This window comes from Tachypleus tridentatus, chromosome 8 (genome assembly GCF_004210375.1).
Source record: "Tachypleus tridentatus isolate NWPU-2018 chromosome 8, ASM421037v1, whole genome shotgun sequence".
NCBI classification, from domain to species: domain Eukaryota; kingdom Metazoa; phylum Arthropoda; class Merostomata; order Xiphosura; family Limulidae; genus Tachypleus; species Tachypleus tridentatus.
Genome location: NC_134832.1, coordinates 20,624,619 through 20,641,401, shown reverse-complemented (window position 1 = coordinate 20,641,401; position 16,783 = coordinate 20,624,619). Strand labels below are relative to the sequence as shown.

Below are 16,783 nucleotides of genomic sequence, written 5' to 3'. Positions count from 1 at the left end.
TCCTTTCTCCAGCTGCTTGAACTATGCCATGATTGAACTGATATTACGTGAAAGCAACTTGCATACATATGACCTATGTCACTTTTACTAATGTAGATAGCCCCGGCATGGCCAGGTAGTTAAGGCGCTCGACTCGTAAACCGAGGGTCGTAGTTTTGAATCCCCGTCACACCAAACATGCTCGGGCTTTAACCAGTGGGGTCGTTATAATGTGATGCTTAATCCCACTATTCGCTGGTAAAATAGTAAACAAAGAGTTGGCGGTGGATGGTAAGGATTAGCTGAGTTCCCTCTAGACTTACATTGCTCGAAATTCAAAACAAATAGTTTTCACCGTGACTTGCTAATCTGCATATTCGAAGGCATTTTAATATCACATACTTAACGCTTTATAAAACTGACCAATAGAAGAAGTGTATTAAATTAATGTAAAGTTGTAGTTAAAATTTTCTCAATGGTTTGTTTCTAACTATAGTAGTCCCTCTTGACATATTCATTAATAGTTACGCTATTTTTCTCGAATTTAATTGAAGTTGATTTAATCATTCGTTTAATGTTTATTTAACAAAAAGAACCGTAAAATTAAACGTGTCCTTTTCTTACTTGTACAGACACTTTTAATTTCCGTTGTTTCAGACTCAGACAGCACTGATTTATGATGCTGTGAAATTATTTACCAAGGCTCTTGCTGACTTTGATACCAGCAAAAGGATAGAGTTTCCTCCAATATTCTGTAAGTCAGGAGAGCCATCTGAAGATGCTATTGGAACAAGTCTGCGGAACCTCATGAAACTGGTAATTTATCAAATTCTATCAAGACTTAATTTATCGACTTGCTTCTAATATAAATAAAACAAACCTCATCAGCTAGTCCGATTTTGTAGCTCAGTTACTCCCTATAATCACGTTTGTTCACCATTTATGAAGGACCACATTACGTATAGCTGATCTGAGCGTGATCCAATCTTGTAGCTTTCTGTATGTTGGTTCCAGAAAATGTTTTCTTTTTGGTTCTGTTAGTTGATAAAAAAGAGTGATTGGGCGTGTTTAAACGTCCGATAACTTTTTATGTTGAAGGTTTAGCGATAAAATATCAACATTCACGTAATAATTAGTTTTAGTTCTTGTGCACTTTCTCTTTCCTTAAGATAACTGGGTTGGTAAGACTTCACATCTTTCCAAAACAAATCTTTTTCTTCTAGTTATCATAGCAGCTTATGTTGTTTTATGAAGCCCAGAATTTTAATTTGCCTGAATATTTGAAGTATTCCAACTGTCAAATTTTTGTGTCTAATCCATCGTTTAGTTCTAAAATAATGTGAAGTTTTAGCATGAAAATAATGCAGTGTTGACGGTTTAAATACGTTTTATAAACAGCTTAATTTGGACGGTTTGTTATATTCTATGACTAACCACTTCAACTTATACGTTTATGTGTGTGTTACTGTGTAATATCTCACAAAATTCTCACAAGATAAAGAACCCTAAAAAACCAGGCGTAGGCATATATTAGAACTTTTGCAACGTATCAAAGTGTCCAGAGTAGCTTTATATCTAATTAGATCTTATAGTATACTACACATTCGTAAGGATGGTGGTGAATGTTTGTATCTTTATTATGTGCTGATTAAGACAAAAACTTTCTTGATAATTTTTAACCATGTATATGATCATGAAATTCAGAAGGAAACTAATGATATGCAAAGGTGTGCTTTATTTAGTTAATTTATATTCATTGTTTTACACTTTAATAAGCAAAGACCTTTTATCGCTATTACAGATCAAGATACAAGGACTAACAGGAGAAGTGAAGTTCGACCAACAAGGATATCGTTCAGATTTTGTTTTGGACCTTCTCTTTCTGTTCGATGATGGACTGGAAAAGGTTTGAGAAAATGTTTTGTGAGATACAAGTGGTGCTATAACACAATTATTCTTTCTTAAACAAATGACGAAAAAGTGTTGCTCTTAATACTTCAGATATGTCTTATTAACAAGCTCTTAACTTTAAGGGAAGCATAGTTAAATACTAATTTAGGGGGATGTATAATCCTGATATTTTTAGTTAGCGTAAAAAGTAACATAAGATTGTCAGCAACATATTTAATTAACGCTTTTATATTCCTAAAATACATTAAAACAATATTCTGTTACGGTACACAAACAAATCAAATCTTTGAAATTTGGTTTGTATTATATATTTTAACAGTTATAACATTTTCCTTGTTAAAAAGAATAATGTAAACATTTATTTTCAAATGAGAAACTGTATGATAAAATATATGTGACAAAAATGAGGTTTATTCGAAAAATTGTTAAACATCATCAAATTTTACACCATAAAATATAATTATCTGTTTAAGGTCAACCAAGCATAATATTTTCTATACAGTTGCCAATCATTAGAAAAGTTATATTAAGCACATTAGTTTAATATAATTTAAAACTAATCACTAGAAAATAAAAGAATATGAAGTATTTCTTAACTTTTATTTGGGACAAATACTATTAGTACAAAGAAGCTAAAATAAATATCTTTTTGTTAAATTCGATTTTCTGTATTTAAAGGATATTAAAGATTATTTACTTACGAGGATAATTCGTATAAAAACTGTCAAATATTCCAAATAACTGATGCTAAAATGTTTTTACATAGAAAAAAATCGAATTAGTTGAAAGTCAATTTATGTTCTGTTTATTTTACACGTGTAAACCTTTACTTTTTTGAAATTTTCACGACTAATATATTTCCTCAAAATAGATCTAGATAAACGATATCTGAATAGTTTTATTATAAACACTATTTATGAAAACGAACAAACTCAAGAAAATATTTATTTGACAGTGACACAGCTTATTTATTTATGATTTTGTGTGGCACTACCGCATGTCTGCGGACTTACAACGTTGTTGGACAGATAGCTCATTGTGTAGCTTTGTGCTTAATGACAAACTAAAAAACAAAATAAACTCTTTCTAAATTTCTTTTCCTCTCCAAATCGTGACTTTTAATGAATAAATCCGTTTAAAAGTGAAACAAAAATGTTTATTGAAGGCATGGTTCAGTGTGTTTTTTAATTTAAATTAAAAATGAGACTAGCGTTATTTTTTGGGTTTAACTTTTTTATTACCATTTTTTAAATATTTTTATACGAGTGTCTTTTAAAAAGTACTGAAATTTATAATGACGGGTCAACTGTTCAGGCATGTTTTGCATTCGTATTGAATTTTACAAGAATGAAGAATCAATATGCTGTCTTATATTTTCTGTTGTTTTTTTTTCATTTTTTTCAGATAGGTACGTGGCATTCAAACTATGGGGTAAATATTACTGTGAACGCCTCTTCTGAGTATAATGCATTACTCATGCAGAACAAGAGCTTAATAGTAACTACAGTGATAGTAAGTTGAATCAAAATAAATAAATATAAATATAGCCATATTTCCTTTTAACTTTAGCACAGACTAAGACATATTGTTGTAATATAAACTTAGAAATTGCTTCACTTTTGTCTTATATACGACATGTAAAAATATAATTGATATTTCCCATAGTTTATTTTATTATTTCCACAAAAAATACTATAATTATGTTAAACTTAATCATTTTTATTATTCTTCTCGAATAGAATCCTCCCTATACCATGTTGAAAGAATCGGCTGAGTTACTGGGTGGAAATGACCGCTACGAAGGGTACTGTGTGGATATCATTCACGAACTCTCAAAGCAATTAGGCTTCAGTTACCGGTTTAAACTAGTTAACGACAATGCTTACGGTATTAAAAACGAAGAAGGAGAATGGAACGGTATGATTGGAGAGTTAATTAGAGGGGTATGTAGTTGAAACTTAAATATACAGACCTCCTCTGTAACAATTTATTTTTTACCTCTACTACAACAGCGAAATCCTGCACTATTGTACATACACAGATCAAAGAAAACGTTACACCCACGAAAACACACAAAAAACACGTTTCTTTGTTTTTAGAAATCTCTTTTAGAAGTACTATTAATAAATCTATTATTTGTGAGCAACTTCACCTAGAACGAACTTTATATTCTGACATGTTTACATTCCGTAAATAAATTTGAGAAGTTCTTTTTTTTTAATTATCTTTCAATAAACTTCATTACACCTCTCTGACTCTTACTTAAAACACTTGTTGGTTTCTTTCATTTTGAATTAAATAATTCGTTGACACTTCATTGAGTTTTCTTTACCTTAGAACTTGTTGTTCAATACTTTCACGTGTAGTGTAACTATATCAACCAATTTGCGATTGCTAAAAGTTTGAAGTGAACAAAAAAAATGTATTTAATACTCTTATGCATAAGTAAACCAACGAACATTACAATAAATAATTTTCTAATATTTATTATACGTTATATCTTGTGTTGCAAGATTCATAGAATATCATTAAAAATAAGAAAACAAATAGTATGGACACACATTATTTGTATAAATGGATCGGAATGAATACATAAATGAGAAGTGCTACAAAATATTCTTCAAGTAAATTATCTTCTCTCCATCATTTTATGACCTTATCATTGTGTATATAACTAAGTACACATGCTTTATGATTTACATGATTAAATACTAATATCCAATTTGTGAATAGAGCTGGAAATTCATCTATTTCCTCCTATAATTTTGTCGACTGTGGAAACGTATTTGATCGTTTATTACATTTCATTATGGTAAAAGAGTAGCCCAATAGTTGGCGGCGGGTGTTGATGACCAGCTGCCTTCCCTCTAGCCTTACACTATTAAATTAGGGACGGCTAGCACAAATAGCCCTCGAGTAGATTTGTGCGAAATTCAAAAACAAACAAACATTTCATTACATGCCTGATTTTTGATTTGTATTATTTGTTTGACCAGACTTGAAACCTTTGACGCTATTATTCATTTGAGAACATGTCAATAACTCATGGCAATACACAGGCTTAACTGCTTTTGAATAAAACATGTTACCGGCAATAACAAACTATAATTGTGTTACATGACATCAGTGTACGGTTACTCATCCTTCTTCTAAAAAGTAGGACGATTTTTTTGCCTTCTATTATTCAGCATATCAGTCTTGAACTTCCCATGTCCACAATCTGATCGAACAGAAACAATGGTCTGACTGGTATGTTTTCATGTGAAATAGTATGAACACCAGTTTCATTCTCCAGTTTTTGTGCTCTGAAATGCTGCTGAAGCTTGTGAGGTGTAAAAAATCTTTGATGGGAATGATTGAGGTACATTTCTTTAAAACATGAAACAGGTGTTTGTACGTTTTCAATCTTATCTAACAGTATAACACTCACATTAATCCTCAGTAGTAGTGTATAACTTAGGATGGAGTTGAAAGTTTTTTGATAGAACATAAGCAGGTGATGTTCTGCTGTTTTATTTTCTGCTGCAACTTGCACTCATTCATACCTTTGATAACTCTAATTACCATTTCTATGTCATTGCACCATATTTTCACTCTGATAATGGATGATTACATCTGACATTTAATTTCAGGCTTGTTAAAGCCTCTTCTGTATCTCCGAACGTCGTCAAAAAAACTTATTACACAAAATCAGTTAAGACTATTTAAACATTGAATAGAACTGGCGAGGATGTTTCTTGAGCTTGGTTGGTATTGATGGTGCTCCATTCTGATTACTAACTTTCATGCTTCTTGTTGCATCTTCAGATGGTTATGATCCATATTACACATGCTAAACAGATGCCTATTACGATAATTTGGATAGCATATTTTATAACTAAGGCCACAGTCAAGGTGCTTTGACCAGCTTCAATGTTTTTCAGTGTAACAACTGAGGATTCAGATAACATTGATACAGGTTCTCTTCCATTGTAATAAATACATCATTATGAAGGAAGCAACTTGATACGCATTGCTTCTAACTACAACCTTTCTCTGACATTACCACTGATGATTTATAAAACTATGTTTCAATAAACTTTAAGGACAAAGTGATTCTTCTTGGATATGGACAATAATTTCATAAAGCCTTCAGAACACATTTCAAAAGATACTGTTAGTAAGAAACGTAAATACTACATCAGTCTTAAAGAATATACATTGTTTCATGGAACAATAGATGCTCAACCAGCTCTCTCTCTCCTCTTTCCTTCCTTACTTTATTTGGTAGTAGAAATATAATACGTATTATACAGTGTTTCAGTTTATTCATCACTGTGATTAATTACCAATGATCGATTTTATTTTATACTAGACCTAAGCATTCTTAGAATTTAATGTTGGACTAATGAACCTTAAAGCTTGTTGAAAGTTTTTGGAAATTACAATACCGAATCTTCATAAAGACATGTTTGTAGGTAGATAGATAAAAGAACTGCAGTATTACAAAGTATAAGCGATTGTACTTTTAATATAAAAGAGCTGAGATTAAGAGATGATATTCTGTTTAAACAACACTGTTTGTTGTGAAGAAACTTTTGTTGTGCTGTGATCCAGACGAGTTGACGTATTACATCGTCAAAACAAGCGTGTAAAGGATTAATATAGTTTTATTTAAATGACACACGTGTCCTTCAGTAGCTTAATTGTAAATCTGAAGGTTTATAACGCTATAATCCAAATTTTGATATCAGCGGTGGTAAAGCATAGAGCCCACTGTAAAGCTTCGTATTTAACAACAAGCAAACAGAATGAAATAGATGTACTGATGTGTTGCTACAGATGCGAGTCGTAGTACCACTGTGACATTATTAGTGTATATTTTGTTTATAACAAATTTCCGACTATTCTACAGAGCAGTGTTCGCACCACGGCTACATGTTTAGCGCTTGTATACTTTGTTTCAAGAAAATTTACAAATATTCTACAGTGCGGTGTTGACACCACTGTGACATGTATAACGCATATACTTCGTTTATAACAAATTTCCGACCATTCTACAATGCATTGTCTACTTGGGTAGTCTTACGTCTGGAGAATTGTAAAAAAGATTCGAAAATAAATGTTCAAACAGAAAGATTAAGAAATAAAATCGTGCTAAATGACACAACATTTAATTAAAAGCAGGAACATTACATAGCAGAAATTTACAGCAACAAGCTACAAAAACACACTCCAAATCAACCATAATATATGCCCTCATTCTCAAAGCAAAGAGATATCGGTTACGTGGAAAAACTATTGAACCCAAAACCCTACAAGAATGAAATTGGGCATATTTCCCGCTACCCTAGTTAACATAATTATTAAGGGTTTAAACTCTACAAAAGTTACAGTTCACAAATTTATAAACTGCCAACTACACCTTGAAATCAATGTCTGTCTGATTTTATTGGAAAGAAGGTTTTAGAAACTGCAATCACAGCAACCCAGTCCAGCACCGTATTCCGATGGACTATGTATCTGTAGAATACTTAAACGTGGATTTTAAAATTGATGTCCACGTTCAGGGAAAGGTCTGAGAAAAGTTTGTAAATTATCCTCGTTTTCATTCTCAAAAACTTGTGGCATTAGAGTTTGAGGTATCGGATAATAGTCGTTACTTGTAGCCTTCAGGACGTTAATCAACGACGAAGAAAATATTCCTGAAGGAAGAATAGGATATGGAAATAGTTCTTATCAAATATAAATATCTCAGTAAAACATTATAGGTAAAATTTTGATCTACACACTTACTGCACTACCGTAAGTAACTTTGAAGTGGTAAAGCTGAGAGATTTAAGAATACCAACCATCAACTTCTTAGCTTTTCTTGTCTGACAGAATAATAGTAGTTAAATGTATGTAGAACAGAGAGTTTAAAGGGTTAAGGTTACTAAAGTTATTTAGGTTTTTATCACATTTGTGTTCCATAGAATTGTCAAAATTATGCAGCAGGATTACTATACGTAATAAAACTTGATATTTTAGGTTTGTTTACGCCATAGATAATAGGCTTTATGCTAAATGTTACACTCCAGTAACTTTAAGATATCGAAAATAGCATGACTAATGACGTGTTTATGTAATGCAGATTAGATGATAAACCTTTTACCTTTTCTTGTTTTTTAAATTTATCTGTTTCTTTTTTCATTATTATAGATATATTGTGCTTTTAGTATAATTAAATAAGCTAGAAATTCAAATGAGAATGCAATCATTGATCAGTTAGAATTTTGATATAATACCCTCTGTCAAGATTTTATTCGTTTTCAATCACTTGATACAGAAATTGTTATAAATAGTCAAAAGCGTCTTAACACTACTAGGGACTATTGTATCTCAGAACGGCTGGTACGGGCATTAACTTTTATTCATGAGCAGAGAACAACGTTTCGACCTTCCTAGGTCATCTTCAGATTGACAAAAATTGGGTTTCTTGTCATTAAGAAGTACTTCACATAGTAACTATTGATATTTTAAGCAATGAAAATTTATTCTGAGATTCATCAATCTATTTCATTAGTATCTTTTATGAGGTGTTACGTATACCTTTTCCACGTAGAAAAAATATGTTTTATGAAAAAAAAAATTACAGATTGCCTAGAATATCTTTATTATAAACAGTTTTAACTTTCAAATTCTTAATATAGAGGTTTTGTCAACTTGTGGTAAGGTGGCCGTACTATTCTACAATGAGTCACATTTCTCATTTATTTCGTTTACAGAAGTGGTCTGCCTGATTGATACCGTGCTTGACATAGAATACTAATCGTATGTCTTATGAAATAAAGATATGAATTGTTGAAAAAACATAAAATTTAATATGATATATATAGGAACAGTAATATATACGCGTGTACAATAAATATTTTATTCATTAGTTAGTTTAGTTCTTTGTTAGAATTTTCGATCAAAGCAACACAAAGCAGTCCTTAATTTTCAACTGATAGGTTAGAGAAAATGAGGCTAGTTAAGAGCAACCACTCTCACACGTGTGCTAATTTTGTCTGGCTGAATAATGCGATTTACGTTTCACTCTTTGTTTCGCGTCCCGTTGCTGCGAAAACACGTTTCACACTTTGGTACATCGCTGTTTATAAATTAACATTTCTTACACATTCTTATCTCTTCATGCCATTCCAGGTGTTTAGAGAGTTGGACTTTTAATCTGTTGGTCGCGAGATTGAAACCTGTCACAGAGCATTCTGGCTTTATCAGCCATGGAACATTATTATTAATGATCAGTCCACTATTCATTAGCATAAAGTAGCCTAAAATTTGACGGTGGGTATTCTTGACTAATTGTCTTTCCTCTAGTTTATCAATTCAAAATTAAGGCCAGCAGATAATCCTCGAATAACATTTTTCCTCTCTATCATTTCTCTCCCAACTTTATTACATTTTCCTTCCCTCTTTTTCTAAATTCAAATTTATTCAATTTATATCCTGATGTTTTCTCCTATTTTATAGAGTATCAAATATTTTACTGTTTTCGATTGTATTTTAAATATGTTATAATAAACACCATTGTTTTAAATTTGAACAAGTACCAACTGTTATTTATTATCAATGTATTTCAGGAAGCTGATATTGCTATTGTAGACCTCACCATTAGTAGCTCTAGAGAGGAAGCGGTCGACTTCACCATGCCATTTATGAACACTGGAATTAGTATATTGTTTAAGAAACCTGTTACTAAGGTTACATCTCTATTCTCTTTTCTTTCACCATTTTCAATGGAAGTCTGGATATACATGATGGGTGCTTATATTGGAGTTTCGTTGACACTGTTTTTAGTAGGAAGACTTAGTCCGTATGAGTGGGGGAATCCTCATCCATGTCGACAAGACGACCAAGTATTGGAGAATAGCTTCAGTCTGCTCAATAGTTCATGGTTTACTATTGGTTCACTTATGCAACAGGGATCTGATCTAGCACCAAGGTAATATTCTGCTAAAATATAAACTTATTTTTAGTAAGTTTTATTACAGCTCTGCATTCAATATGCCTGGCATGGCCAGGTGGGTTAAAGCGTTCGACTCATAATCTGAGGAAAGCGGATTCGAATCCCCGTCGCACCAAACATGCTTGCCCTTTAAGCCGTGGGGGCGTTATAATGTTACGCTCAATCCCACTATTCGTTTGTAAAAGAGTAGCCCAACAATTGGCAGTGGGTGGTGATGACTAGCTGCCTTACCTCCAGTCTTACACTGCTACATTAGGGACGGCTAGCGCAGATAGCCCTCGTGTAGTTTTGCGCGAAATTCAAAAAACAAAACAAACTGCATTCACTGAACGATAAAGATCGTGTTGATTTAAGACACATATCTTAAATTTTATTGTGCATTAATGGTTACGTGGAAATAAAAACAGTTTTAAAACGAATATACATAAAATAAACAAAATTTTGATGTATTTCATATTCAAAATCTAGTTAAACGAGTTTTCTCACATTTAGATTTAGAATTTATTTACGTGATGGAGAGTAAAAAGTTTCTGGCGTGTTTCAGTCTGGAATTGTAGAAAACAAAGTATGGCAGAGTAATGAAACACCGCAGTATCGTGTGTAACAACTAGTAAAAAAAAAAAACACGATAAAGAGAACGAGCTGTCAGAAGTCTGATATCAGTTAAACTAGTTAAACATATTATTACGTCCTCTTCAGTCTCACGTGGTCTTTCGGCAGGAAAACACCTGTTTAACAAACCCTACGTGACCACTGATCTTGAAATTCCTTTAAAGACACAGGAAGTCGTTAAGCTTAAGGTGACTTTGGGAGGTGTTGAAATTAGAGAAGATTTTAATTAAGCAGTTTTCGACGAATGTTACCCGTTTTATATAAAACCATTGTTGATTTACATTCGATATGATAATCAGAATCTCTTATATGAAGATAAAACGTAAAAAGACATAAAACATGAAATTCTAAACATAAAAAGAAGAATTATCTATGTCTGCTTAATCAGAAGCTTGCCTAATTTCAACGTCTTCTAAATCACTTTATACTAAATAACATTTTGACCTCCTGTGTCCTTAAAAGAATTTTAAAATCAGCGGTCATATAGGCGTTTTTTAATCAGTTGTTTTTCGGCCAGAAAATAGTGTAAGACTCAAGAGGACGTAAGGATGTGTAACCAGTTTCTCTTGTATGAGACTTCTGATAGTTCGTTTTGTTTTTTTACTAATGTACAACCTGTTTATCCAATGAACATAATCAGATGACTCAGAATAGCTAAATCTGTTTTAAGGAAATACAAAGTTAAAAAAAACACTGAACCCATAAATTATGAAAAAAGTATCAACTAACTATCTTTGTAATGTAATTATAATAAAGAAAATACTCAGCTTTCTAACAATTATATCAGTGTGATGACTGACTATAGAAAGCATTAATATTTTGTCACCCAGAAATTAAAGGAACTTTTTAAATTTATGTCTGTTTTATTTTATTTTTTCATGTCTTAAATTATGGGAAAGATGTGACAAATAAAGCTTTTATATTCTCGATATTTATTGTAGCCATTTTATTAAGTGTTATTGGCCAGGGTTTCCTGTCAAAAGTACTCATAATTTTAGTATATGTTTCAGTTATGAGAATTTCGAACAGAAAATATATGCAGATACTGCCACTTGATCTTAATGTGACACATTTTGCTTACTTTCTATAGCAAGTACAGATTACAGAGATTATGATATTCAATGAGAGTCAACATATATTTTAGTCTAGCGTTTGTGTTTAAACACAAATCTAATAATCCTCCATCACAAAAGCTTTATTGCAATAGAAAAAAATAAATTTTGAGCTTATGATATTTCTTTCTGAGAAGATTTCTGAACAAACGAGGTTTATCATTTAAATAGTAATCCCTCTATTTTTGTTTCATGACGACAGAGCAATGTCAACTAGAACTATTGCTGGAATCTGGTATTTCTTCACTTTAATTATGATATCTTCTTACACTGCCAATCTTGCTGCTTTCCTGACTGTTGAAAAAGTTGTTTATCCAATAGAGAATGCTGAGGACCTCGTGAAGCAAACTAAAATCAAATATGGTTGCCTGGCAACCGGATCAACTAAGGCTTTCTTTAAGGTAAATCTGACTGTGTTTAAGTGGTCTAAATTTTAGTATTTTAATCATCTAACTTTTTTATGTAAAAACTTCACTGAAAGCATCCACTTTTTAGTGTTAAAGGTATTACTTTTAAATGCCATTAAGTACCAGTAAGATTGCATCAGTTTAATTTTTACTGTTAATTTAAATTTTTGATTATTTATGTGTCACAAAAAATACAAAGACCGTTGAAAATGACATGATTTGAAGTTGAATATGACATTTTTATTTCATTGCATTATTTTTTAGATTATATGTTTTTTCAAGAATATATATATTGATCTTTTCTGAATTTCTTCTTCAATCCAAAAGATTTAGAAGAATAAAATACGAAGAGAAAATGTGCTAATTAATTAACTTGATCATTTTGGTAGGAATCCAAAATTCCAACTTATCAGAAAATGTGGAAACAGATGGAAAAAGACCCTAGTGTTTTTACTAAATCCAACAGCGAAGGAGTTGATCGCGTCTTGGAAGGAAACTATGCTTTCCTAATGGAATCAGCTTCCATCGAATATAGAGTGGAGAGAAACTGTAATCTAACCCGGATTGGCGGTCTACTAGATTCGAAAGGCTACGGAATAGCTACTCCCAAAGGTAAAAATGGTAGCTATCCATTTTCAAGTAAAATAAAATACACTTCTCTGCAAACTTTATTATTTGTTTAACGTTAATAAGAGTTATACGTTAATCATAAAACGAGAATGTGCTTATGAAGATAAACAAATGTGTTAAATAACGTCACTTAGTATAAAACAACTGTTTTGCTGCCTGATAAACCTATTCGTTTGTGTCAACACCATTTGAAATTTCAGTAATAAAAAAAAAAATCTATATTAACCCTATAACTCCTGAATGGTAGGATCTTCAAACATAGACTTTTGTCAATGATTATACCAAAGCGTTATATTGTTTATGAGTGACGTGGTGTTTACGGTAAAGTATCTTATCACTTACGTATGAGTGACGCACAATATGTTGTTTATTCCATGTCATGTAAATGTGATTCACAGTACTTTAAATTTGTAAGGGGATATTTTAATCTGGTTTAAAAGGTTTATTCTCAAGCTTTTGTTATAGTTTTAAAATAATGTACAGGCAGAACACACTCATTTATTTACACAAGTATTATATCACAAAATGAAAAGTGATTATATATATATAAATATTTTATAAAAACATTTTAATTGAAAATAATTGTCGAAAGTTATTCTTTTATTTCTCAATGGGTAATTTATTATAAAAATTATATATTTATATACCTTTTGTTAGAATACAAATGATGTGATTGACACGAACCTGAAAATAAATCAACTTTCTAGCTGTCTATGTTGGGCCCAGCATGGCCAAGCGTGTGAAGGCGTTCGACTCGTAATACGAAGGTTGCGGGTTCGAATCCCGGTCGCATCAAACATGCTCGTCTCCCAGTCGTGGGGCGTTATAATGTGACGGTCAATACCACTGTTCATTGGTAAAAGAGTAGCCCAAGAGATGGCGATGGGTGGTGATGACTAGCTGCCTTCTCTGTGGTCTTACACTGCTAAATTAGGGACGGCTAGCTCGAGTAGCTTTGCGCGAAATTCAAAAAATAAACAAACCAGAAGTCTATGTCACTCATTTTTTTAAATAAATAAAAACCGTATCAACCTAATAACTTTAACTCTGGCAAAAAAATGAATATTTGTTTAAACATGCAGTTAGGGCAAAACGAAATTCCACAGGTGTGAACTTGGGAGCGAATTTATTGAGTAAAAATTTATATATTAATTAAAAATCGCTAATTTTTGGTATTATCTTTTCTTTCCTAATAGGGGGATTTGACTCTCACTCTTATAGCACACCATGCACTAAGTATCGCCAGTTGGCTTGTGTGCAAAATTATGAATTCAGGGTTTCATAATTCATGATCTGTTGTTACAAAATTGTCTTAGCACTTTGGGTGTGTTATAATAATGATAGTCAAGTCCCACTATTCGATTGAAGTATTTCAAGAATTGGCAGTGAGTGTTGTTAACTAGCAGGTTTATTTATAGTCTATAAACTTAAAATTATAGCCCTTGTGTTGCTTTAAACAAATATTCAGACAAATTTATGGCACATTCATTGCTCCGAAGTGCGGAACGCGTTTATATAATTAGAAGACGCTAGCCCATAATATTTGTATTCGAGCCCCGATACGTCCATCATTCAACCACTCTTGATAGACTTCTCGTTAAATATATATATATATATATATATTTCTTTTTATTTGGTAAATATGGGTTAATTTTCTCTCAAAATTAAGTTTGTTGATATTCTGACGTTTCTATTATAGGGTCTCCCTACAGAACACCTTTGTCCAGTGGCATACTTAAGCTTCAAGAGGGTGGAGTTTTGCATATTCTCAAGGAAAGATGGTGGAAACAAAAGAAAGGAGGCGGCCAATGTGTTGAATCAAAAAAGGGCTCTAGTTCTGTTCGAGAGCTTGGTTTAGCCAACGTTGGAGGCGTGTTTGTAGTGCTTCTGGGCGGATTAGCCATGGCAACTGTTGTGGCAGTGTTGGAATTCTTCTGGAAAGCAAAAAAGATGGCAACAGAAGATAGAGTAGGAATTTTTTTTAAATGTTTCTTTCAATAGGATATAAAAGGATAAAGTTAACAATCCTAGAAAAGTTTTGATGTATGAAAAAATGAAATTCCAATGTTTAGAGAATTAAAAAAATTCACAAGTTAACCAGATAGTCCAAGAAATGTACTCTTAATTTTGTCATTAAAACAGATATTTGGAAATGCTTGAACATTTGAATATTAAGAGATATTGTTACAGGTTTTATTGGATGTGGACACCCAATCGCATTCTTCATATTCAAATAAATTACTTATCTTGGAACAACTGCAGAAAAGAAGCACCGATGAATCATTACGTTATAAAGTAATTTTTAAGTGCACCATGAAACAACATCGTAGAATCATTTTATGTTGAATTCCTCTAGTGGGCTATTAGACCTGTTAAATATTGGTTCTGTATTTAGAGAATATCAATTAATAAAAAGTAAGATAGTTTTGGACCTCGTGTTTGAAGTTAATTAACTGAAAGACGCAAATGAGATGTTTTGCTTAATTTCGATTCCACACTGTCCGAGAATCATTTAAAGTATATTAATGTTTATTTTCATCTAAAAATTTTACTGCATTATGGATTTCGTACAAGGTAGTGCTTTTAATTCCCTGAATAATAAATATTTCTTAAGTTATTACCACTTTCACTTTAGAGTTGTTATAGCTTATTTATTTATTCGTTTGCTAGGAAATAGCAGTTATGTCTTCTGAACTTTGTTATCTTTACTTTTGCCACTACAGGAACCTATTTGCAAGGAAATGGTGAAAGAATTAAAGTTCGCTTTGACGTGTCGGAGTTCAACCAAACCAGTACCACGGAAGACTGAGTTGGAGACCAACAGCGACTTCCCACACATATCATCAATACCTAATTTTAATACCGTTTATTCTTAATTTTTTCACAAATCAACAATGCGAACAGTGAATTAACTAGCATTATATTGTTCTTCGAATATCCGCATTTGTCGTATTTTACATACCAATATTTGTAATGTAGACATTTTCGTGATGGACACTGCAGAGGAACATGTAGAGAGTGTAAACATTAGATGTTACTAAAGATGATTTAACTTGTTAAAACCCAATCTGTCCACTGGATTGTATGGCTAATGACGACCATTATTGTCCCACAAAATCTGAAATGTACCGACTCAAGAATACAAAAATGAGCTTAGCCAGATCCTTGGCTCTGTGAAAATCACAATTATTTTTACATAGATTTTGTTATAACTACTCATCCTTCTAACTTAAATTTATGTTCCTCCTCAAACATACGTTGTACTTACTGATTCATGAACAAAGCAGAAACCAGTGACTGTTACATGAAGATTATTGTCGAGCAAGACTGTCTCTTTGGTATTTAAATTTTATGGCGTTTTAAAAGAACTTCATATGTTTTTTCTTGGGAAATAATATTCCTGTCATAACATAAATACGTGTTTATTTAAATATCTTAGTTAATCATTTGTTCAAAACGGACTTGATAATTTATTCAATGTTTTACTGGAGCATAATTTAGGTTCTACGAATGCTTAAGATTAACTTATGAGATCATATAATCGAGAATAGCTGCAGTGTGTTTGAACCATTAAAATGATAATGAAGTGGCAAACTGAAACGTAATAATGAACTTATAATTCAAGTGAAGAGAAATTAAAATTTTCTTCAATTATGTTTGGTCATAAAAAAATTAAACTAGACCTATTAAATTCAATCTATATTTCTTATCTCTTCTAAATAATCCAAAACATTTATTGTTTATGTGTAAAATTAAGCCTGAATATAAACATTATTTCGATTCTCATAAGATACGTTGGATTCAACAGAAAATGTATTTAAAAAGGAAATGTGTTTTGCAGTCCTAACAAAAGGTATTAGCAGATCACTGTATGTTTACTAAAAAGACGAAAATATTCACTATGATTTATCTATATATATTGTGTTGAGACTTTTATGCACAAAGGTAATCATTTCATTATAATTTTCAACTAAACAAGAAGTAAAGGTTGAACAATTTTGAAAAATTGTGCCTAAAATAGGAAGAATGTGTCTTATATCGTTTCAGTATTTATTAATCACATAAAAAGCAAAAATTATCTGTTTAAAGCTGCTTGCGAGTTTGGAGACAAAAAATTTATATAATTAATATAGCAGAATAACTCC

At 31.8% G+C, this 16,783-nt stretch overlaps 1 protein-coding gene across 2 annotated transcripts in view; it reads left to right on the top strand.

Annotated features, from left to right (window-relative positions):
* The window catches only part of LOC143258636 (glutamate receptor ionotropic, kainate 2-like), a 70,780-nt gene extending 54,982 nt beyond the window's left edge, over nucleotides 1-15,798 (top strand). The window contains exons 7-15 of one of the 2 annotated variants that reach the window (XM_076517884.1): nucleotides 637-795; nucleotides 1,781-1,885; nucleotides 3,295-3,402; nucleotides 3,630-3,833; nucleotides 9,492-9,853; nucleotides 11,804-12,002; nucleotides 12,398-12,620; nucleotides 14,338-14,606; nucleotides 15,362-15,798. In XM_076517884.1, the coding sequence (XP_076373999.1) occupies nucleotides 637-795; nucleotides 1,781-1,885; nucleotides 3,295-3,402; nucleotides 3,630-3,833; nucleotides 9,492-9,853; nucleotides 11,804-12,002; nucleotides 12,398-12,620; nucleotides 14,338-14,606; nucleotides 15,362-15,514 (1,782 nt within the window). In that variant the 3' untranslated portion in view covers nucleotides 15,515-15,798. Of the gene's footprint in view, nucleotides 1-636; nucleotides 796-1,780; nucleotides 1,886-3,294; nucleotides 3,403-3,629; nucleotides 3,834-9,491; nucleotides 9,854-11,803; nucleotides 12,003-12,397; nucleotides 12,630-14,337; nucleotides 14,607-15,361 lie in introns of both variants that reach the window. The other variant, XM_076517883.1, reaches the window with a different exon arrangement.
* The last annotated feature ends 985 nt before the right edge of the window (nucleotides 15,799-16,783 follow it).